Source organism: Girardinichthys multiradiatus, chromosome 9 (assembly GCF_021462225.1).
Source record: "Girardinichthys multiradiatus isolate DD_20200921_A chromosome 9, DD_fGirMul_XY1, whole genome shotgun sequence".
Classification (NCBI taxonomy): domain Eukaryota; kingdom Metazoa; phylum Chordata; class Actinopteri; order Cyprinodontiformes; family Goodeidae; genus Girardinichthys; species Girardinichthys multiradiatus.
This window is the reverse complement of record NC_061802.1, coordinates 4,366,029-4,391,726: the sequence shown is the minus strand read 5'-3', so window position 1 is coordinate 4,391,726 and position 25,698 is coordinate 4,366,029. Positions and strand designations below refer to the sequence as shown.

The following is a 25,698-nucleotide window of genomic DNA, read 5'->3' as shown; positions in this document are numbered from 1 at the left end:
GTGTTCAGCTTTTCTGGTTTATATCAAAAATATACAAAAAATTAAAACCGAAACATTCTGGCAAGAGGTGCTTAATTTATCGCCATTAACCTCGGTTTCAGCCGATGATAGCAATTTCTACATTTTTGGTCACAGTGAAGCAGCGAAGGATTGTGGGATGTTTAACTGACTGTTTATTATTAAAATTGTATATCGACATTTTCCCAAAGTTTCATTTCGGTGCATCTGTCATTCTCAAACATACTGGATGATGTAGTTAATGGGACTCATTTTCCATTGTTACAAATCAAACAGAGGAAAAAATAAGGAAGCATGATTCATTTAATTAAATTTAAAGTTTTTTGTTCCAAAGTGAATAAATCAAGCAAACCCAATTCTATCCACCGTTTTATGTTTGCTGAGCCTGAATATAAGCAACAGAGAGGTATTTAAAATGTTGTATTAAACACATAAACAATACTAAGATGACAAAGAAATTATCAATGGACTAAAAATGATTAAACCCCTTAGTGTGATGCGAAACTCAATGTGTTTCATTTACCTTAAAGATTTGTGGTATGGCGCTGTTGAAATGTTTCCACTGCTCTGCGTTGAAGTTCTGGAGCTGGGCAGCATATTCGTTTTTACTCTCATCTGCCATGTGAGTCCGCATGTAGAGCTGCGCTTTAGCCTGAACAGAAAGGGCATCAAACAATCAGTTCGTCATTATCTAACTGCGCAGCAGAAACTCCAGAAGTAACCCTAACTAAAGCCAGTTTGAACCAAAGACAGAAAGCTGAGCCAATAATTAAGTATTTGTCCCTTTCCACATTTCTTCAGTCTTTACTTTTTAGCCACAGTTAAAAGTTTCAGATCATTAAATACATTTTGATTTCTGACAAAGATGACCCGATTAAATATAGAAGGCAAACAAGCTAAATTATGAATTAAGAGAGATTAACAACAACATTTTTTAGGTAAGCGAAGTTCAGTTTCGCCCAGGCCCGATTACTGCCAGAGATGTAGAAACAAGAAATCATCTAAACAGAACCAGGTTGACAGGATAAAGTAGGTCAAATGATCTCAAAAGCCAACACATCATATCCTGATCTAGGTATGTTTGGGAACAGATGAGAAACAGTCACTGACATCTAGCAGTCTGGAAAGCGTTAAAAAAGATTTCTAAGGCTTCAGGACTCCAGAAAGCCTACAGTGAAAGCCATTATCCATAACTGGGGAAAACCTGGACCACCTGTCAACCTAGAACTGGCCGGCTTACCAAAGCTACTGTAAGAGCACATCCACGACTCATCCAGGACGAAACGGGAGAACCCAGAACAACATTTAAAGCACTTCGGACCTCACTTGACTCAGCTAAGCCCATGACTCAACAGTAAAAAAGTGACTCACTGGACAGAAAATAGCATCTGTGGGATACACAAGCACAGAACTACTGCTGACCAAATAACAAAACCACACACAAATGCCTTATCTATATTTGTAAAAACACGTCTTGATGATGGCTGACACCTTTGGGAATTTTTTAATGTGCACGGACGTCACAATAGTGGAACTTTCTAGAAGGTTACACTCAAGTGGTCAGGGGCTGCTTCACTGCCGCAGGACCTGGACGGCTTGCTATAATTGATGGAACCATAAATTCTGATTCTGATGAATCCTGAAAATCCTAAAGGAGAAGCTCTGGCCATCAACTTGTGTCCTTAAGTTGTAGAGAACTTAAGTTATGCAGCAGGACAGTGGTACAAAACACACCACTAGACCACTGATGGCTCAGAAAAAAACTAAATTAAGGTTTTACAGTGGCCTAGTCCAATTCCAGACCTAAATCTGACAAAGATGTTGTGGTATGACAAGCAAACACGCTGAATTAAAACAATGTTGCAAAGACGTTTGGGGCTAAATGTTCTCCAGAGTGATGTAAAAGACTCAATACCAGTTATCATAAACACTTGAAAGCATTTCTTGTCGCCAGTTATTAGGTTTAGGAGGCAATTACTTTTTCACGCAGGGCCTGATTGGTTTTGATAGCCTTCTTTTCTACTCTTTTAACAGCTGTTTTTACAATAAAATAATGCAACACTGAATGCCAAGAAAACGGCAGTTACATTCCTGTGAATTTACTTTTCTGGCTTTCGTCTTCTGCCAAATCACAGAAGGAAGTCAGCATGTTTGCATTTTCACTACCAATAAAAATGAAAAATAACAACCTTTAAGCTGGTATTAAAAATACTTTTCATTAAGCCGACATTTCGGTATTAAAAATGTTTGAATTGATCCACTGTTATATTTTAATCTTAAATGTTGTGTTTTTATTGGCAGTAAGCAGAAAATCATCAGATATAACAGAAATAAAAGCTTGAAAACATCCATCTGTGTTTAATTCATCTACATAAAGTGATTCACTTTAATAAATGAACTTTTCAATAATACTTGAATTTATTGAATGGGTCTGTAAGTGAGAACTACATATAATTTACTCCAGAATCAACAGATAAATTAAAACCGTATTTCTGCAGGTGAATGCAGCTTACCTTCTCCACCTCGGATTTGGTGGCGTTGATGTCGCTATCTAGCCGGTCAAAGGTCATCTGGGCTTTCTCCGCTTCCCTACACTCTCTCTCAAACTTCTTTTTACTCTAAAAGGAAAAGAGGGCACAATTTATTTCGACTATAGTGAAAACATAAAAACTATTTTCATAGCAACACATTCATATCATTTCCTGTCTGGGTAAATAAAACTGGGGAAATATGTGAAGGAGAGGGCGGTGAATCAGACTAAGATAGTTTACTTCCTGATAGACCATCTGGTTCACATTAGCAGTAAAGGAAACAGTGAATAGCTGAGACATTACAGTCTAGTCACAAGCTAGTCACAGTTAAAGTCACACAGTCCACACAGTAAAACATCTGCTGGACTATCTTAAATCAAAACCTGTGATTGCAGACGTGCCGCTTTCAAATAAAAAGAATAATTAGTTTTGAAAATAAATTATGGGTGTAAATAAAACGAGTCCAGTGTCTTAAAATAACACAGCTGATGTAATCAAATGATCTCAGGAATGAACTGAATTCTCTGTAGCGGTTTGGGGAGCCAGTTGTCAAGAATGTGTTATATTCTTGCTGCGCTGCAGTCTGTGTTTTTGTCCCTTTCCTGGATACTGTCCTTGGTGCTGTGGATCAGGAGTCGTGCCAAGAAGGAAGAAAATGATGCTGCCCTTTTAGATAATAATACATAAAGGGACAGTGTGTGCTGGTTTTAGACTAAAAGCATCAAGCTGCTTCTAATAATAGCTTCTTAAACAGAATAGATGGAAGAAATAAGTTTGGTTCCTGTCAGTAATTAACCACTCCGTGGGTCAGGCCGATAAAAAGCAAGGATGCAGTTTATCTTTCAGCTACCTCTGTTAGCATTTCTAGCATTCCCTCCTCATGCAAGTTAGTATAAGAAAGAAGCAGCTGGTTGTCACTGACAAAAAATATGTACCATAAACACACGTTTCCTCTCTGCACCCCCCCCCCCCCCCCCCCCCCAGACCCCAACTTACATTGTCCATCTGTTTCCAGCAGTGTTCCAAACACTGCTGAGCCTTCCTCCCTTCCTGTAGGTGCTGCTCATTTCCATGCAGAAACGGGTCACATTGACACAGAAACAGGAAACACACGTAAATAAGCAGAGACCACGGAGATATCAGACATTGTGACATCGCAACAAACACAAAAGTAGGTGGATAGGTCCTGTCATTTTAGCAGTGGAGTAACCAACTGCACCTTTGCACAGGAGCTTTAGATCAAGGTTTTCCTTCATATACTGTCCTAACACACTTAATGCTAAAAAATCTGAATATATAGTTTTTATTTGAAAGTTTAATTTTTTGCATTGCATTGAAACCTCAGGTCTTATTTTGAAGCTCAAGCAGGACAACTATACAAACGCAACCTTTAACCAATAAAAAAACCAGCCTTTCATATTGAGTAAAATGTGATAAATTCTGGTCTGAAATTAGTAGAGGCCACCACTCTCCCAAAACACATGAAGTTGGATTTTTCATTTTCCATCTGCAGATGGCAGAAACATGAAGACAGATGGTTAACATCACATCCAACGTATTTATCCTCAGAGTCGCAGCCAAACAGAAAATACATGAACATAAGTGACACAGAGGACTCGATTGGAACATCTGTTTCAGGCCTGCAAGCCAGAATGGGGTCAGTGACATTCACACAGCAGAGACGTATGGACCCATTACAATACTCACGTGTTTTCTCTCAGCTTTCAGCTCTTGGCTGTACCTCATTAGCTCGTGGTAAACCTTGTGAGACATCTCCTCCGCCACCACCTCCCTCTGACCGGCGTAGTCGTTCAGCTCGCCCAGTATGGAGTAGAACGACACACATGATGTGAACCTGTAAGACGTGCAGAGAATACACGTTCTTAGGTCTGAATGTGACATGCTCTGTCTGCGCTCTGCCCTCTATCCTAGAGAGGCAAATATGAATTTACAGTTTTTAAGTCGCTCTGTATCGAGTTCAATAAAAGATTTCTGGCCAAATATTAGATTGTGGAACAGGTGGATTCAAGAAAGGTTCAGCTTAGAGATGCACTGAGAAATCAGCTAGTCACTGGAATCAGACGATATTAGGCTTAACTAGTGACCAGTCAGAAACTAAAATCTCATCTTTTTCCAGTCAGTGAATAAAGAAATGGGCGCTATTTTCAGTATTTCAGTACTAAAATGTTAAAAAAGGAGGTTGGAGGAAACACAAAAGATGTGAGACTTTTCTAGAAAGAAAATGTATTTTTAGCCTTTTGAAAAGACCAATTCTGCCTAACGTGAAACATGCTGGATAAGAAAATACTGACAATCTTTTGGAAATCTCCCAGTTAAGGTAAGAGCCTAGCTAATCTACAGAGCATCTAACCAGAAACGGCTGTTAGCAATGCTAATTGCTAATACAGGATGCTGAAAGAGTTTACAAGGTCGAGTCTGTAATCATGTCTTTGTTTTGAAATATTTGTTCAACTGCAGAGCTGTGTGGCTTTGACTGCTCTCTGCCACACACGGGTTGATGCCGATCTCTGGTTCAGATATAAATACTTCAGAACCATTTAGGTAAGAAAGGTTTCTTATAGCTTCAGTATAGTTGGAATAAATGAATGAAGGGCATGATAACAGATATCCTGTCGGACACAGCTGCTATTCATTTTAAAATAGTTTAATATATTGTGGTATTAAAGTTATGATCTGTCTTGTAAAGGAATGTAATAATTTTTTTGTTAGGTTTTATTAACAGACACCTCAGTTTCACATCCTAAAGTGATTTTGTATTTGCTGATTTTCTGCAAGGCAGAAAGACGCAACACTGTCGCTTTTTTAAAAGCAAATCATTATTTTATTTAAACTAACTTTTATTCTGAAGACAGTTAATAATTAGTTAATGATTTGTATTTATACTGAAGTTAGAAATAAAAATAATGAACTCTTATTTTTAGCTTTTTCTTAATGAGAAATAAAAATTGAAAAAATTATTTTTAGTCAGGTTTAGTTTTGCAAAATTGCTCATCAGAAATCAGCCATAATATCTCTGATCTACCAGTAAAGTAGCTGTTTGTTGTAGTTCTACTTTACAAAAACGATGGCTTCCAAACAAAGTTAAGTTTTCTTCTTTTAATTATTTCTCTTACATTAGAACTTTTTTATTCTTTCTGCACTTTAAGGAAACTTTAGGAATGAAAACGTTGTTCAACCTTCATGTGGTTTCAAGAGGGAAAGAAAAAACTCACCTCTGACCTCCTAGAACCATTTTAAATGCCTGTTTTTTATGTGATGAATGACATTGTTTGGGAACTTTACAGACAGAGAATGTGAGCAGCCACATCAAACACACAGTCTACGCTTTTTTTAAATGAACAGTCAGAAACTATTCATAGGGATTGCAGCAGACTTTTCCATTGCTCCAGTCTGCAGGCATCCAAAAGCATCAAGCGAAGGATTAAAGGAAAAATAATGTGAAGTTCCTCACCTTGGCTCTTCATCTTTTGAACGTTTTGGGCAGTATTTCTTTACCAGGTTCCTACAAGGGAGAGAGGAAGACATACAAGCTTTAGGTGCTGTCTAATATTTTAATCCTGCAGGTAAAAAAAAAATAAAATAAAACACTGAAAGTCAGACTCGTCCACAACCACACACCCCCACACACACAGGGATAGACATCCAAACTCAGTAGGAAAGGATCCAAGCATGTTATTAGAGATGAATCAGAGATTCAAACATCAAAGCCTCAGCCTTTCCTTTCCCTAAGGCTCCTGGAAATGCAGACTCCTGCAACGCAGTCAAAGGTTGGGACGTATTCACCAGACAGCAGCTAGAAATGTGGAAGCTTGCATGTTTATCTAATACTGCAGATGTATGTGTGTGAACGCTATTGTTATCAGTAAAAAATGAGAAAATATGTCTGGAAACAGATTCACACAGATGGTGGCTGAGGAGATGCCTCACTTGGGTGTGTGTGTGTGTGTGTGTGTGTGTGTGTGAGAGAGAGAGATAAATATTCAGTAGAAGTTTCCCCCCCTGAAGTGTGTGTGTGTGTGTGTGTGTGTGTGTGTGTGTGTGTGTGTGTGTGTGTGTGTGTGTGTGTGAGTGAGTGAGAGAAAGAAAGAGAGAAATATTCAGTAGATGTTTCCCCCCTTGCAGTGTGTGTGTGTGTGTGTGTGTGTGCGTGCGTGTGTGAGAGAGAGAGATAAATATTCAGTAGAAGTTTCCCCCCCTGAAGTGTGTGTGTGTGTGTGTGTGTGTGTGTGTGTGTGTGTGTGTGTGTGTGAGAGAGAGAGAGATAAATATTCAGTAGATGTTTCCCCCCTTGCAGTGTGTGTGTGTGTGTGTGTGTGTGCGTGCGTGTGTGAGAGAGAGAGAGATAAATATTCAGTAGATGTTTCCCCCCTTGCAGTGTGTGTGTGTGTGTGTGTGTGTGTGTGTGTGTGAGAGAGAGAGATAAATATTCAGTAGATGTTTCCCCCCTTGCAGTGTGCAACCACTGGGATTAGACTGGTTTTTTAAGAGGTTTACTAGTTTGTACCAGTTTGGCAAGGGGGAAACCACAACACGTGAAATAATAAATGAAGATGACTGATATCATGATTTTTTTCTGTGTAGTTGATCATTCTGACTTTCTGATCATGCTGAAAATGAAAACTATTCCAGATGCTGGTCCGACCGACCGTCCCTAATCACAGTGAAATCAGACGTCCAGCTCAATGACTGGATACGCTGAACTTGATTCAGGTATCCAACAATAAACGTGGGTTACCATAATTCATTTTGCCACCAAATGTAACCTAAACATCATATTAAGGTTTCTGTCTAAGACACTAAAACTGAACGACACCTTCAGTCTGCAGACTGGGTTTACTTTTATTTCTAAAACTGACTGCTAATGCCTAATAGTGCTATGAGGTGAAACAGTTCAGTAAAACTCTGAAATACAGACAAAACTCTTCTCTTAATAAAACATCTTTAGAAAGAAAAACGGATATAATTTAAGTCAAGGTTGCAGGAGTTGCATTTTTTTTTTTTACTTCTAACACTATTATAAAGATTTTTATAATGAGGTAAAGTAAAACGCAGATGCCACATTTTGTGTTCCTGTAGCTGTGATGTTAATGTGGTTATATTTATGTGTCTGACTGCATCTGTCGGTGTGTGTGGAGGTGTGAACGTACCGTAGCTGCTTGGCATAGTTCTGCTCTACGTCCAGCCTCTCCTTAACAAACTTTGCATAGCGCTCAAAAAAGTCAATCCCCCACTGAGTGTGTCTGTCCAGATTATCAAACTGGTCCTGAAATAGGAAAACAGGACAGATAATTAAAAAGAAGACCAAAATTAACACAAGAAAACATGTTTATCTACTAGTGCCTTGAAAGTATGTACATACTGCACGTACAGTCAAACTGATGGAAACAACATTAAGCAAACAATCTGACACCATTATACAATATTTACTGTATGACTTGGATATCTGAAATTAAAGTCAGAGGAAGCACAAACAGGGTAAGATATGTTGAGACATTTCTGCAGTTCATTCAGACAGGCAGAGTGTGAGAGAGAACAAGACTCAAAGCAGATAACAGGAAGGCTCTTTTTTTCTGAGCTTTTTCCCTGAGCTTGGTCCAAATTGCTAATATGAGATGCTTAAAATGTGAACTTTGTCATCGTAGGGCTTGCATTAAAACAGTAAAACCCTAGGTTAGAGTGACTGCTCTCTCACACACTCAGTGTGACCCCACCTCTGCTCCTACTATGATTACTTAATGAGCCCTCACAGCAGGAAGGCAAGAAAACATGTTCTGAATTGTTCTTTTCTATCTTCTTATATTACAGTTCCACCAAAATCTGTAAAAGCAGGTCAAAGCTTTACAAAAATGGGTAAACAAATTCTGATCGGTGCATCTCTATCAAGCTGTCAACCACAGCTGTACTTTTGTTAAGACAATCCTGACTTCCACAATGCTCTGGCCGGTCAGGATTAATATACTTTATATGGTTTCTATTTTTGTTAACGGTAATTGAGAGACCATTTGTGGACTGTCATCCTGGAAGACAACTCCTTTAAGCATAAAGATGACCAATTTGAACAATGTTTCAATTGCTCTGGTGCTACCCAAAAGGAACATGTTGCCCAAACCTGGAAGGAAACCGGCGCTGTGTGAATAACAGCATCAGATAAACACCAAACTCTGTGATACAGAAAGTAGAGAATTTTAGACATTTTTCCCCCCAACATGGTAACCTCAGTGCATGATAAATCCTTGTGCTTCACCCTGAGCAGACACATTCCCACCCAGCCAGCACAAACAGTCTTATCTGTTGCCTGCGGTAGTAGTTCTGGTGGTCACTGAAGTGCTGCGTTTCAGGACCACACCTGTCGCTTCCAAGAAAGAAGGCAGGGGCAGGTGTTGGTGCTCATGTTATTCTTAATCCAGATTTTTCCAGATGGTCGACAGATTTAATCTGTAGTTTTCCAGTTTGCAGCAGAAAACAACCTTCGGGCCCTGCTGAAATCTGAAGCAGTCCTCTTTCAAAGAAAATGGGGCTTGACTTCACCTTGTGATAAAAACGACGAATGAATCAAGGACCTTATCAATCATAGTGAGTGTCACTGGATCTTTCTACTCCATTGGTCTATTTTGTACACAGAAAGATAAAGTAAAGAGACAACTAGTTGGTGGAGTTGACCATCAGAAATGGTTTTAATGCTAAGGGCAAAGATTCTTGGGAATAAACATACTGATAAAGCTGCTCTAATGGTTGCATTACTGTGGCACTGTTATCTAGTTAGTCAGTGAGGAAAATAAAGTCTAATTAGTAATGGCTTTCACAGGTCAGATCTGATGTTTTTGTCCAGGGCTAATCAATTACATACTATATTATATAACGATCACCTTAACGCTAATAAATTGTAGTGTAAAAATTACTGTTAAGCAGGTAAATTGAACCATCCAGCTCTAATCTGACTGATAATGGCTTATTATTGGTAAAAAAGTGTTTATAGACATTATTTATTTTCACTATAGCAAGATGAAATGTGTACAAAATAAAATAAAAACTCAAAGTTTCATTAGTTTAGAACAAAATAAAGACGTTCACTATCAAAAGTCTTGTATCGGAATCCATTTGTCCTGTAATTATCCGATATCTCAGTTTTCTTCTTGTTTAGACTTTGATTTCTTCCAAGTACCCTCCTCTGGGTTTAACAAGCATACAGGTCACATGACATGCTAACTGTCATTTTTTACCTTTGCTTCAGATGTTGTGAGTCGAGAAAATGTTCTCAAGCCTAAAACTAAGCCCTTCTTCTCTTTTATTTACATTTATTTAGCAATAGTTTGTTGACATCAATGTATAGCTAAAGGTCCAATAAGGAGTTGCTGTTTATTAAGGAAAGCAAAGCCGAATGCTGCAGTATGTGCATCACCAAAATCTAGTTACATCATTAATTGTTTTTGCCCATTGGGACCCATTGTAAACTGGTTGAAGAATACGCTGACTAATTATAACTGAGGCAAACAACAGGACCCCAGCGAGTTTAAACTGAAATAATGAGCCTCTGCTAGTTTCTTTAAAACGCTGTGCCAGTATCTTTCAGCGAGGCTGACCAAATTCAATACATTTTGTGCCAAACAAAGGAAGAGAGGGTAAAGGGTTTGCCTATCCAGCCAAGACATTAAACAGCACTTAGCTAACCTGCAGAGTTTAACATTGAATCACTACTGTATGCTTTGAGGTTTCTTTTGGGTTTATTTTTGCCCTCTTGCTCATGTCTGGACTGTCTCTCCAGCATATATGCTTGTTTGCCTCTTATTAGCTGCAGCACTGTGCTTGCATCAGCCTGTGTGACAGAGCCTATGAATAAGTGATAGACTATGAGCTCATTCTGTAGTTTTTGGGCAGCTGAGCAGACTGCCTCTCTGGGGGAGCGACGACGTCTCCAGGTTCCTGTTCTCTCCGTCTGCTGGGATAACAGGGATGATGGAGAAAGAGTGGAAGCTATAATTTTGGTTGCACGGTCACAAAAGGTGGCGGCAACAAGCGAATAAAAGATGATAATGAAATCTTCATAAAGTTCTGTCCATCTGTTCAACGCTAATTCAAAACAGAAGTAATCTGTGATTCCAATGCAGTTATATGATGTCCAATTCAATCACATTGATAAGTCATTTCCACTTTTAGATAAGATATATTAGGTTTATTCACATTTTTCAGTTAGACAAGTTTTAAATGGCACCATGCCCGAAACAAAAGCTCCTTATAGTGACTGTGTTTAAATCTAAGCAGGAATTTCATTTTCCTTTGGGATTTTTAAAGCATTAATGACCTGAATTGAACTAATTCAATTTAACTAGATTATAGAACTGACCTGTTTAAGACATTGAGAAAACATACGTCTAACCTTAGCATAACTGTTAACCCCACTACATCATGTAGGCGTCTCTGTTTCATTGTAAGTAGGGACTGAAACAGTATGTTGGTAGCTAGTTTTAATTGTGACAGATGAAACGGTGGGAAAACCTTTTCGTTTTATTCTCTAATTCACCAACACCAAATACAACCAGAATCAAGGCATACCAAGGTTTAAAAAGGTACGGTTCTAAAACTGCAAAAATAAATGTCCATCATATTGTATCAACTCCTTTTTCAGATCTTCCTGTGTACTGACGGTCAGCTGGCTTAAAAAGAGATTCCCTCATGGTTGAGAAAGACAAATAACATGGCCATGCAACACATTGTAATTTCAATAAAACAGGATTTGACACCCACTCCATGTACCCTCAGGGTGAAGATAAAGGTCCATGAAGTGCAGAAGGGCCTGCCATAAGAGAAGCCTGATTCACTCAATCACCACATCCTGCCACAACAGACCCAGCTGAACAGGATTTGCATTTTGCGGTGGTGGGGTGGAGGGGGGTAAACTATGAACTGTGTTTCATGTAACGCTGTTTTACCATTGTATGGTTTTTACATCCGTCTATGTTCTTTTAAGTCAGTGCTGTGAAGATGAATTTCCCCCTGTCAAACAATAAGTGCAGGTCAGACTGCTTGGAAATATATCCAGTTATGAATCTAAAGGAGAGCCAGCCATCTCTAGACATCTGACGCCGATTCAAATGAAGTTGGACATTGGGTAAAACGGAAATAAAAACAGAATACAATGATTTGTAAATCCTGTTCAACCTACAGAATATGCAATTCAATCCACTATAATGATATTTAATGTTAAACTGATTAACTTTATTGTTATTTTGTAAATATTGAGTCATTTTGAATTTGATGCTTGGGCAGCAGCATGTTTACCAATGTGTTACAATCACGTTTCCTTTTAACACTCAATAAGCCTTTGGGAACTGAGGACTAATTGTTGGAGCTTTGTAGGTGAAATTCTTTCCCATTCTTGCTTGAAGAACAACTTCACTTGCTCAGCAGTCCAGGATCTCGGTTGTCGTATTTTCCCTTCATAATGCGTCACACAGTTTTAATGGGGGACAGGACTGGACTGCACACAGGCCAGTCTGGTACCAGAACTCTTTTACTATGGACCCACGCTGTTAACACGTGCAGAATGTGGCTAGGCATCATCTTGCTGAAATAAGCAGGTATGTCCCTAAAAACAGATTGCTTGGATGGCAGCATATGTTGCTACAAATCCTGTTGAACCATTCAGCATTAATTGGGGCCTTCACAGATGTGCAGGTTATCCATGCCATGGGCACTAAAACACCTCCATACCGTCACAGATGCTGGTTTTTGAACTTTGTTCTGATTACAATCTGGAGAGCCATTTTCCTCTCTGGCCCGAAGGACACGACTTTTATGATTTTCACAAACAATTTATAACGTGGATTCATCAGACCACAGCAGACTTTTATACTTTGGGTCAGTCCATCTCAGATGAGCTCGGGTCCACAGAAGCCGACAGCGTTTCTGGGTGCTGTTGATATATGGCTTTCGCTTTGTATCGTAGAGTTTCAACTTGTAGATGTAGCGATGAACTGTGTTCACTGACAGTAGTTTTCTGAAGTGTTCCTGAGTCCACGTGGTAATGTCCATTACAGAATGATGTCAGTCTTTATAGCAGTGCCTCCTAAGGGGTCGAAGGTCATGGCCATTCAATGTTGGTTTTCAGCCTTGCGTGCAGACATTTTCCCAGATTCCCAGATTGAGAAGCATTGTTCTTAGACTGTTGGACTATTTGAGGGCCCGAGTGTCTCTCTTGTTGCAACACTGAAGGGGACAGTTTGTATCGATCTTGATGCAAGTGAGCCTCTTTTTTTGTCATGATTTTATCAAAATGTAAATACTGAGAAACCATGGAACATGGTTGTTTTTCTGGTATTACTGGTATTATTACTGGCATAACAATGCCATAATTCCCACACCCCATGCCCAACAACCACAAGTGATGTTTTTGTAGTCTGGTTTAATGTGTAAGTGACTAATAAAAAAGGTTTTTAGGATTCTTCTGTATAAAGGCTATGTTGCTGCAGTTAAATTTAAGCAGATTAATGAACAGAGTTATGGACTTAAGAGATGATTCTGCTTTAGAAACATTCCTACAGTATAACACTTATGTGTAGCCATTTGTTAGGTTACTACTCAGATAGCTTAAATAGTTACATGAGTGAAATGAAGATTAGTGATGAAAAGATTAATTAGAGCAGAACCTCTGCAACGCATCATTGATATTCTGAGTATTTTAATAGAAAAAAAGGAAGCTCGATATGAGGAACTTCAGCAACATCTGTAGAGGTTTGATGGCACACGTTTCTCTTCAAATGGCAAACAGTTTTTATCCCTGGGATTTGACACCTGAAGTGACTCAAAGCTATACTCCTTCAATGCTTGTCTGTGACAATGACACTGCTCTGCTGTGATGAGCTCACATCTCAGACTGGAAACAAATTAGCCATTCAGAAACCAAAAGAAGAAACTAAACTGGCCTCTTCTATTTACTATGATACCCATGAGACATCTAGTTTCCTTCACAAAAACCATTCAGACATCCAGACAGTCTACAAGCATTCCACAGGAACACACAATTAATTAGCACAGCTAATTCTGCTAAGGCAAGAGACTAGTTACACACTGTGGCATTCAAGAGCAGAGAGCTATGGTCCAAGCACAGAAACTACGACCCGAACACCGGTGCACACATGGCAGACACAGGGCAGGAAATATCAACTTGTCTGAAACCCTGGCATCATGCTGCAGAGCCCCAGGCTGCGTCTGTCCCCTGTGTGTGTTTACTGTGTGCATCTGCTTCATCCTGCTCAGAGAAAGCAACAACACCCACCCCTCCCCAAAGACACGGCTCTTCATTTCAAGAATGTGAAGGTGGGGATCCTTAGAGAGGAGGCAAGGAAGACATGAGGAAGGTTGGAAATAATCAGACCAAATAAATGGGCCTGTGTCTGTTAAACATTATTTATCACCATTTTCTTCTAGGGTTGTCAAAATAATTTATATTTCGAACACAATATACCTGATTACCTAGTTGTTAAAAATATTACAGAAGCAAAATAATGAATAGTTATACTGATCTACATATTTACTTGTCCCATTTTATTCCCAATTAAACACAGACAGAGCTCCACGGGGTCATTGAGGTCACCCAGCGGAGAGTCAACCTTCCTGCACAGTTCCTGATGTCTCGGTAAGATCAAGAAGATCCTTCAGGAAGCATCAGACCCAGGACCGTCTCAGATCCATGAAGACTAAAACTAACAGACTAAGAAATGCTGCCAAGTGGTCAGTCCGACCTTCTAAACCTTCATGTTTGCAATACAACACTGTTTTAGGTCCAGTCCGGCTAAGGAAGAAGTCCAAAATGACAGAACGGAAAACTATTACGGATTATTTCGGTATTAGGTTTTTAAAATCAGCAGCATTTTAAGGGAGGGCACCAGAATGAGTTGCTCTCAGACACACCTCAGAACAGGGGTGAAAGAGAGGCCTGTGAAGCTACAATAAGAAGGAATTCAGACCAAAGCATTGGGGTTCTACTTTATATAGACCACAACAGGGTGATTTAAGGGTGAAAAGGAAGGATTTAAAAACATGATATGTCCCCTTTAAAAGCAAAGGGCAATACCTAACCTTCCACAACGTCCTATACTGAACAGCTCCCTTTCTTTTTTGACACATTTCTAATATTTAGCAGGGATTTAATCATTGTCTTTAAGATTAAATACATTTTAACTGTTTTTGTTCCAGGATTTCTTGCTGCTATTGAATAAATGAATAACTCGAGGCCCAAAAAGTATAATTAAAAACAAACTAAAGTCACAAAGAATTAAATTGTAATTTTTCTTATCCTGCTCCACAAAATCTGAGCGCGCAACATTTCATTTATTTGTTGATCCAAAACTTAAAAGGATTAAAAGATAGTCATCCAGTTTGCAAATTCTTTTGGGTTCGATTGAAAAACGTTTTGTCTATTCTCAGAAATATGACCTGGATTTGGGTCAGCTTGGTGTAATTTTAATAAATCAATTGAAAGCAGATTTTGGTGCACCAACGTCTGCTTTTGAATAAAAATCATTGAATAGATGTGGTCATATTTACTTTGTGCTTGTTTTACATTTCCAGTTTAAGAGGTTTAATGATTTAAGTTTTTCCAACAGATTTGCATTTGCTCTGCCTCTGCTGCCTTCAGCCACAGACAGTTTTAGCTCAAACTGTTTCCTGAGCAGAAATCTGGTGAATATTGTTTACAGTTATTCTTGATTCTAATATCTTTTTTCTGTTCCCTTCATGGCTCTGCCTGTTAAACATTTTCAATTCCCGACACCAGGGGCCAATAAACAGAAACACTTTTCATTGTGTGCCAACACACACACACCTCAAAGTAAAACCTTTACAAAACCCTAAAAGCCAACAGAGAAGAAACACTGCAAACAAATATAGATGCCAACAGCAAACTTAAAACACAGTCTGAAATGTTTAAATTAAAAATTCATCCGTTTCATCTTTATTGTGACTTTGCACATCTTCTGATTCAGAAAAACTGAGGACGGCCGAGTGGGTTGGACAAATTTACTTTTAATTGGAGTTTATAATAATTCCTCTTGAGCACCACATGTTTCTCTTTTTACCTACGGTCATAATGAATAAATCTGAATATTACTGAAAAGTTCATTTAGGTGAAGGCTGCACGGTGGGTCAGTGGGTAGCACTGTTGCCTTGCAGCAAGAAGTTCCAGGTTCTTTCTGCATGGAGTTTGCATGCTCTCCCTGGGTACTCCAGCTTTTTCCTAACATCCACAAACATGACTGTTAGGTTAATTGGTCTCTCTAAATTGGTTAGGTGTGTGTGCGTGTGTCTGTGTCCATGGCTGGTTGTCCTGTGTGTCTCTGTGACGAACTGGTGACCTGACATCTAAAATCGGTTTTACCAGTCCTGAAAAAAATCGAGTTGTATGAAATGAATGGAAAGAGGAACAGAGATAAGCTTTGATTGATTCTCTGATACTCCTTAGAACTGGATGTGTTAAATTACATTATCTTATTCTTGTTTGTTAGCCTTGAAAAATATTTTTAGCAGCAGAGCAATTGTGTCCACTGGTGTATCTTAAATGAATTCAGATAAGACCAATGAGACGTCACTGGTCCCAGTCAGAGACGGGTCAGTTAAACATTAATCCCAGCATGCCACAGTGGGACATCAAACAACCACTACACTGCACCTTGGATCAGTCCAAGTCATCCACTTAAAGTTTCATCTGAAATCATAAAAAACATTATTTCCTCTATTAATAAAAAAACTACCTCACTGTCACTTCTCTGCTTTTTGGTTCATGCTTTCTAAGCTTCACCAGGAACTACAGAAAAATGTCACTTCCTCTCTTCTTTATCATTACAATAAAGCCATGAATCAGCAACAGCCGCACTTTGACCTGCTCTGTAGTAACAGCGTTTCAAAGCTTTTTGCTGACAAAGTGAAGAACACCCAGAGGGCAGGTGTCTGTCATATGACAACACTAAATGTGGATGAGCAACATTTTACACACAATTTAAAATCAAACCACGTAATGCAACATTTGACCTGACTACAGATGTCATGGTCCAAAGCAAGCTCTGTATAACAAGCATCCTTAAAGGATCCGTGAAGCAAAAACGGAGAAGAAAAACTACTGTGATGTCATTCAGGTACATTGGAATCCATACCAAAAAGCCAGGGTTGGATTGGAGGCCAAAAAGGCTATATTTATATCCTGTCTGTGGAAAAAACACTCACACCTGAGCACTGCTCTATGTAGCAAGTTAATCGGGTTTCATAGGAACCAGATCCTTTCTATTGTATCGCTCTGCTGATACCTCCCATGCAGCCTGACAGACAAGTTAGACGAGACAGTGAAAGAAAGTACAGGAGCGAGATAAATGGCTGCTGAGCAAGGCATCTGTGTAATGCGTCTGTTTAATGCATTCACTAACCAGCCAGGAATATGTGGCTAGCAATGATCCACCTATACTATATAGCATCTATTTAACCACTAAACTGTAAGATATACAAGCAAAATATAGCTTTTTTTGCCTAGAACATGACGTAAAATGTATTTTTATGTAACATAATATATAAATGGTGTTTTCACAATGTAGCAGGGCAGCTCCAGCATGGTTACCTATGCTGTAACACTCTGCAGGTTAACTGGTGCTTTCTGCCCTCAGGATTATATTGACACATCATTTAATGTCAAATGAGAAGCAACATGGTGGCATAACACCGGAGGATAAGGTGCCAGATTATATCAGTGTGTCTGAGCCCCTTCAGCAGCAAGCCAGCATGAAGGCTGAACATCAAATGTGTAACTGCACATATAAAAGAAATGTATTGTCTTATTAATTAATAGTAACATATAAGGCTGCTCAGTTGTGAGGTGTGCTCAGGCTTAAGGTTACATGGAGTTTTAAACATTGTGTCTACTCTGGGTGTTTGGTCTTTGGATCTTGTTTCTTGTTTGCAATTTAACCTCTAAATGGAACCTGGTTATGATTGGCCAGCATTAAAATAACTCAAATTTCTTCCCTGGTCCAGATAGTTTGATCAGGGGTGTATCACTACACCCCTAGTAACAGGCCACCCATTGGATCTTTTTCTCCAGGAGACCTTGACCTTTTCCAAGCATTGCTTATTCTTCAAACAAAAAATGAAAATGACAACAAAAATGAATTGTGCCTCTATTGTCACTGCCACCTCCACTATACTGATCAGCGAATCAAAAGAATTACCCTCACTGTCCATCCAAACAGATAACAAATGTTGCAGATGACGGGGTCCGGCTGCAGAACAGAGCAAGACACACGGACAGGCGAGGACCGCAGATGCTTGCAGAGGCTCCTGGCAATTATCGGCTTAGTGCATCAAGACTTCTAAAGTTGCTAAGGGTATCAGCTAAAACCAGGAGCTGATATACACAGACCTCTGTGATTTCAAATCTCCTAAAGCCAACACGGCTGTGCAGCTACTGTACCAGAGAGTATTTCCAGACTGGTTAACTATGAGGTTTTGCTTTGCTCAATGGGAGTAAACAGACCTGATACTGTAATACTCAGCTTTGTATTTAATTGCACAGGGTGTGGTCAGTTGTTGAGAACACACTGATAGCTGTTTAACAGAAGCTTCCAGTTAACCAACACTAGCCAAAAGTGTGACATCATCTTAGGATGAGATTTGTCAAATTTTCCACATGTACTGTAGTACAGCTGCTGAGCATTTCTAGTGCAAACAAATTCTTAGTGTAAAAATCCGCCACTGAAGTAGAATAATGACTAAACTGGTCAGCGACAAAAGGGACTTGTTCCCACATGGCCCTCTGTTCAGCCCAGCATGTTTCAGCGATTGTCCAAAGTATTAACCCCAGGGTTTCCTGTGTGTACCCAATATGAAAGAGCAGGAAGTGGCAATTACTGTGTCTGTTCAACCATCCGCTGAGCCGTTTCATCACAAGAAACAGCTCATTCATTTCAGAGGAAAAAACAACCAGATCCTTAATCTGTCCGACCACGGACTAAAGTGTCATAATCCCAGCAGGGCTTCGGATTGAGGCTGCCACCTGTAAGTCTGAACCTGTTGAATGTAAAACATTTTCCTTGCTACATTCTCAGTGGTTAGAGTGGTGGACTGTGGGCTGTCAGACCGCAAATTTCAGAACAACAAAACAGCAAATTAAGAAAAAAAAACCATCAATACATCTACTCTAAAAGCACAACATCTGATAACGGCAAGTATTAGACAGTCCTTCCAATAATAAACTGATTTACAGCCATCTGAGCACAGGTCAGCATGGTTATGGAGGTAAATGTTGAACTTTCAGATTTCTCACCAGGAAGTCAAAGCTGCAGCTCATCAGATTTACACTTCTTCACAAAAAAGGCTCACTTAAGGTAAATGTCTTTAAAAAGAAAACAATACACAGTACTTTTAAATTTGAACTATGTTTAAACTTGGTTTACTGCAGACCAGTAAGTTTTAGTCGTTCTATTAGGAAGACATTTTAATCTTCTGACAAATCAGCTTGCTTTAACTTTGACTGAATGCATGTAGCCGTATTAATATTTTTATCTAAGCTTTGCTAAAAACACTAATAAACTAAACCACATCTGGACCTTAATTGCAGCAGTTAACAGACAAAAGGCATTTTACTAAGATATTTTTCAAACTTTATTGAAAGGTTTTGAATATCAGTGAAATGAAAAGCATCCATGTTGTCATTGGCTTTCCTATGTTTTGCCTTAGGTTTCCTTTCCATAGCGCTGATTAAATCCCTTAGAGCCTCCGCTCAGAGGGAATATGTGCTCGAAGTCTGAGCATCCATGTTAAGTTCAGTGTCTTTGCAGGCAGCATGATATGCTGACAGAATTTGTGCACAGTCTAAGCATCTGTTTTCATGTTTTTCTATGGTATTTGCATATTTAGATGTTTAGAGAACACTACATTCAGTGTTGATAGAAGTACACTTCTCCATAAATGCGTGTCATTTGAATTAACCATAACCTACATCTCATAACAAATTTAAAACAAGGCCACAACATGGATGCTGTTCTGTTTTGCAGGTAGCTTGTAGCTAATGTAGTTGAGCAATTTGTTTCTGCTTCTCATGATTTTTATCTCACCTTTAAGGCACTTCAAGATGATGCTAGTATTTTGCACAACTGCGTACAAAACGTAAAGAACAGATATAAGCTTGTATTGCTAACAGGAGTTTGATGTCATTCCCAGTTCCAGTTCCGAGGTAAATAGGACAAAGCCATAAGTAGCCAGCAGCATTCGTTCCTGGTTCAAACAGCCAGTTTCTCTGTATTTACATTGCAAATAAATGACAGCAAAATTTCTTATGAGTACGACCCAAGTACCACCAGTGGTACTTTTACTACAGTTTGTGATCCATGGCATTATAAATAATATCCTGCCAGGATTTTATTTATACCTGACATGTCAGTTAAACTCAATAAGCCAAAGCTTTTAGTTTTAACAATATGATTTTCTATATTTCCACAATTCATGGATGAAATATTATTACCCTTAAAAAACCTTGTGTTTTTGAGAGTAGACATGGGCTGGTATGGTACTCTCATAGCATGAAACCTGTGACGGAAAAATGACTCCGTTTTTATAGAAATTACTCAAAAACTGAGCCGAAAACGTTCCTTGTCATCAACTGCTTAACAGACATGGCACACATATCATCTAGCTCTAAGAGTGACGGTTGGCACTGCTTCACGCCCAGCTTACACGACACTGAAATAAAGATCGTTTCTGTTAACACAACTGCATCACATTTTAATTACGATCTTTGTGCACACGACACTTGTAGAAACGTTAAAACGGTGTCATTTCCCTGTCAGGCCACTAGAAGGAGCTATGTTCTTTGAAAGGCAACAACATGCACATGCGAACAAACACTCCCTGCCTAAAATACGGGGTAAAACATGTCATACTGTGCATGTGTCGGGGCTTGCCAATATAGGAAGATTCTGTTTTTTTCCATCTACACAAAAACAGACATCTGGATGTTTTGAAATCATGCCGTTCTAAGAGAATACCAGCGCCGTTGTCGTGTAGATGAACAGTAGAAACACAACAAAACCTCGCCGTGTAAACGGGGCCTCAGTTTTAAGAGGCTGGACTTGAACCGCTGAGGAGCTAGCACAGAGCCCGGCCTTGAACCCGACATGTCTGCCCCAAACAAACAACAATGAACCTGCGTCAGATACAACATTTTTCATGGGGAAGGCCAAACATGCAACAGTACATTCAATCCAACTAACCCATATTGAGATAATGGGTCAGTCTCTGCCACACTGCATTGTGGGTCTCGTAGTTTGATCACAGCATAAAAAAAGGCATATCACCACAGTCCGAACCACAAAACATGGAACGACTGAATGCAACAAAAAAAGAAAAATCAATGGAAGAGGCAATACAAAGAGCAAACAAATTTAAGACCTAGGTAATCATATTTTAAGACCTTGTATGGAAAAATTTGACATATTTAGGAGTTTTTAAGATCCGACAGATATCCTGTATATGGAAAGAAAAAGTAAAGTTCATTTATCTAGCTGAGTGGCAGCATGTAGCAACAGCTGGGGGAAGGGCAGCTCTACGTCACTACGCTTCATAAAACTGGTTACTCTAGCACTTTCCCTAGATTCGTGGTACAAACACTTTAATCCAGAGGAGTAGAAGTACAATAGAGTAGAATACTCTTTATTAACATTGTACTGGGGGGTACAACAAAAATAAGGAAACACTGCAATGTAAACTTTTAGCAGTACGCCTTGACCCCGCCAGCCGTCCCGAGCCTACTTGGGATCATATATTTGGGTGTCTGAAGTAACCACCCATTCAACTCGTTTCAAGGGTTGTTTAATATGATGTGTGTTAGCGTAATTATTTGCAAAGATGCACACCAAGCTGTAGTGAAGGGAAAGTAGAGCCAGGGTCCTTATAAGGATCTAAAATCGTCAGCAAATCAACAATCTGAATAAATCTGTAACTAAATTTAGACAGCTTGATAAAAGTCCCCTTTAAATATGTAAACATTTGATAGTGTGATTCTTTTTCCAGATTGTGAACTTTCACTGTTGCCTTGTGAATAAAGCCACGCCTAGCATTCTAGCTGTTTCCTGAAGTTTCTGTTGCTGCTCTCTTGGTCTTTCACACAAATAACCTTGTTCATGCTGCTTTAGGTCATTGTAAAGAATTTGGTTAACATGTCGAGTGCTGAGTGAATCATGTGGAGTTTAAAATGAGCACATGTTAAATGCTGATTGGTTGGACAAAAGAAGGTCACAAAGTAGGTTAAATCAGATCACAAATTACCATAACTGGAATCCTGCGTGGAGTCTTTAACTGCTGTCTTGTCTGGAACCGTTTTGCCTGATTAATCTCCGTCAGATTAGTCTTTAATTAAATGTTTAATTGATTTAAAAACTCTCAGTTTTAAGAAATATTTTTAAACATATCTAAATCATTTTTGAACATTATCTATTCTTTACCACATCTCATTTAACAAGCTCTAAAATAAACTGCATATGTTCAGCCGTGACCATCTGATGTATTATGGCCTGGGGTCCCTAATGTAACAACAACTATAATTTGTAGTCCATGACAGCGTTACCTAAGTAACCCCCAATCCTCCATGTTGAACAGCTCTGAGTGCACATGAGTCTGAGGACTTTTATTAGGCCCTGAAACTTCATTGCCCAAATAAACAGCCTGGGAAAACTCTCGCTGCATGAATTTACATTGTTTCCTCATATGCAGGCAGGCTGTATATTAGATGTGGGTGGGGGCAGAGAAGGGAAACGGCAATGGAAAGGTGGGGTTGTCCTAGTTACACTTGACCCATGTGGACCTCTCTATTTATGGTACGTGAAATGCAGCAAATTCCTGACAAAATCTGGTGTTTCCCATAGATGCACTTATCAACCACAGCAGAAAAATGCACCTCGAACACATCCTTTGTACGTGAAAACAATCCTAAATCAACATATGGAGTAAACAGAGGCCAGATGATTCCTGAAAATCCTCACACCAAAATGCTTCTGGAAGAAATTATTGCCTAATTTCTGTCATAATCCTCGTCTTAATGATAAAGATTAAATGACATTACAAATGAAGCTTCTTCACAGACAAAAATAAAACAAACTGGATAATCAAATTTTTTATTATAAAAAAAACTGCACACATTATTGCTGGTGAGGCCTTAATGCATCACTGAACTGAAACGTCAGTAAAAGGCATTTAAAAGGTATGTGTAAGCGCTAGCAGGTTCATATTTAGATTCATTGTTGTAATTTAAACATTAAATCAAAGATGCACTGCAGAACCACATAACACTGCATCAGGTTGTGATAATAAACAAGCAGATAAAGGACTGTAAAAAAAAATTACCAGGTTAAAAAGATGTCTACAGATCTAATTAAGTTATGTTTAACCACTGTGCTGACAACACCACTCTTCAGTGCAGACGTTTGAACTGAGGAACAAAGACGCAGCTGGATAGGAAACTGCTGCAGTAGGAGAGCATAACATTAGGAACACTTGTTGTATGAATGCTAAAATGACAACGTTTCTTTCAAGCTGTTGATTTTTCTTTCTGCTTTGGGTTCACTGCAAACACAGACCCCAGGTGATAAGTTATCTGCCTACATCTGCAGAACCCACCTAAAACACTTACTGCTGCATTAAAGAACAAGCATCACCAAGTATACCACTGGCATAGTGAGCCTGAACACATGGTACCTATATGATTAGCAGACATTTACTGCAGTTCTTGATATTGGGTACAGTAATATTGTAATAAAACATTTGGTGCAGATATGCTGCACCCCTGGTTAGAATTATATTGGAAATCTTACAGGTGAGGTAGAGGAGGGCAATATGAGCAAAATATATCTAGATTTTTTTCTAAAGTAAAATCATGATCACCAAGTTTTCCCTAAAAGAAAAGAACATGACGCAGATCAGGGCAAAGAGTATTCCTATTCTACTCAGTTCGCACAATTTCCCCACCTTTTATCAAAAAAATGACATTTAAGAAATATGTAAGTACAGTGTGTTTCAAACTCAAAACAATTTATTTTCAATTCAAAAGAACATCTCTCAGGTAAGGTTCACTCTTACCACCTTCTACATATGTAACAGTATGAAGATTGTGTATCTGGATTACTATGGTGCAGAAATTCATCACAGTCAGTTTAACCTTAGCATTAAAGTTACTATTATTAGCAGTAGTAGTTGTTATATTTTTCATGACTTCATCACCGCAGCACCAACATGCTCAGAATGGCTTCTGTACCCATCAGGGATAAATTACAGCCTGCGGCCTGAACACACAAGGTACCCAGTATTCACACTCCAAGCAGTTTTAATTAGCTTTATGCTAGTTAACGTTCAGAGCGCTTTATGCCTCCAAAAGGCTCTTATTGTGAAGGTTTGCCATACTGATGCTATAAATAAAGGCACTAAACTTTGCAATAACATTTTGGCTGTTCTGCTGAGTGTCAGCAGACCCTCAGATGTAATGCTAGTAATAAATCTGAAAATCTGGTAACCAGTTAAACAGACGAACCAGGTCATCCAGCTAAATGTTTACTGGCAAACCAGTAAGTTAGCTGTGGTCTCCTTTTACACATGAAAGCATCTTCAAAAAAACGTTCCTTGCAAAGCTGGAGAGTCCAAAATTCAGCTACAGGGGTTGGACAATGAAACTGAAACACCTGGTTTTAGAACACAATAATTTATTAGTATGGTGTAGAGCCTCCTTTTGCGGCCAATACAGCATCAGTTCGTCTTGGGAATGACATACAAGTCCTGCACAGTGGTCAGAGGGATTTTAAGCCATTCTTCTTGCAGGATAGTGGCCAGGTCACTACGTGATACTGGTGGAGGAAAACGTTTCCTGACTCGCTCCTCCAAAACACCCCAAAGTGGCTCAATAATATTTAGATCTGGTGACTGTGCAGGCCATGGGAGATGTTCAACTTCACTTTCATGTTCATCAAACCAATCTTTCACCAGTCTTGCTGTGTGTATTGGTGCATTGTCATCCTGATACACGGCACCGCCTTCAGGATACAATGTTTGAATCATTAGATGCACATGGTCCTCAAGAATGGTTCGGTAGTCCTTGGCAGTGACGTGCCCATCTAGCACAAGTATTTGGCCAAGGGAATGTCATGATATGGCAGCCCAAACCATCACTGATCCACCCCCACGCTTCCCTCTGGGCATGCAACAGTCTCGGTGGTACGCTTCTTTGGTGCTTCTCCACATCGTAACTCTCCTGGATGTGGAGAAAACAGTAAAGGTGGATTCATCAGAGAACAATACATGTTTCACATTGTCCACAGCCCAAGATTTGCGCTCCTTGCACCATTGAAACCGACGTTTGGCATTGGCATGAGTGACCAAAGGTTTGGCTATAGCAGCCCGGCCGTGTATATTGACCCTGTGGAGCTCCCGACGGACAGTTCTGGTGGAAACTAGGAGAGTTGAGGTGCACATTTAATTCTGCCGTGATTTGGGCAGCCGTGGTTTTATGTTTTTTGGATACAATCCGGGTTAGCACCAGAACATCCCTTTCAGACAGCTTCCTCTTGCGTCCACAGTTAATCCTGTTGGATGTGGTTCGTCCTTCTTGGTGGTATGCTGACATCACCCTGGATACCGTGGCTCTTGATACATCACAAAGACTTGCTGTCTTGGTCACAGATGCGCCAGCAAGACGTGCACCAACAATTTGTCCTCTTTTGAACTCTGGTATGTCATCCATAATGTTGTGTGCATTTCAATATTTTGAGCAAAACTGTGCTCTTACCCCGCTAATTGAACCTTCACACTCTGCTCTTACTGGTGCAATGTGGAATCAATGAAGACTGGCTACCAGGCTGGTCCAATTTAGCCATGAAACCTCCCACACTAAAATGACAGGTGTTTCAGTTTCATTGTCCAACCCCAGTACATGTAACACAAGGAGAAAAACAAAAACTCTGTCTGGGTAGGAGCATAGAACTGCAATGCATAGATTGTGCCATATAGACGATCTCAAGATCTCTCTGCTTTAGCAGCTCGTCAATACTTTCTAATGCTACAGTAGCTAAAACCGTCTTGTCGGCCATCCCTGAGTTAAGTAACAGGTCTACTT

At 39.4% G+C, this 25,698-nt stretch overlaps 1 protein-coding gene across 2 annotated transcripts in view; it reads right to left on the bottom strand.

Moving 5' to 3' along the window:
- The window catches only part of fnbp1l (formin binding protein 1-like), a 56,016-nt gene that overhangs the window by 19,934 nt on the left and 10,384 nt on the right, over positions 1–25,698 (bottom strand). For both annotated transcript variants that reach the window (XM_047375697.1, XM_047375696.1), the window contains exons 2-7: positions 7,718–7,833; positions 6,022–6,072; positions 4,257–4,404; positions 3,546–3,608; positions 2,532–2,636; positions 542–670 (exon numbers count right to left, since the gene is read on the bottom strand). In XM_047375697.1, the coding sequence (XP_047231653.1) occupies positions 542–670; positions 2,532–2,636; positions 3,546–3,608; positions 4,257–4,404; positions 6,022–6,072; positions 7,718–7,833 (612 nt within the window). The remainder of the gene's footprint in view (positions 1–541; positions 671–2,531; positions 2,637–3,545; positions 3,609–4,256; positions 4,405–6,021; positions 6,073–7,717; positions 7,834–25,698) is intronic.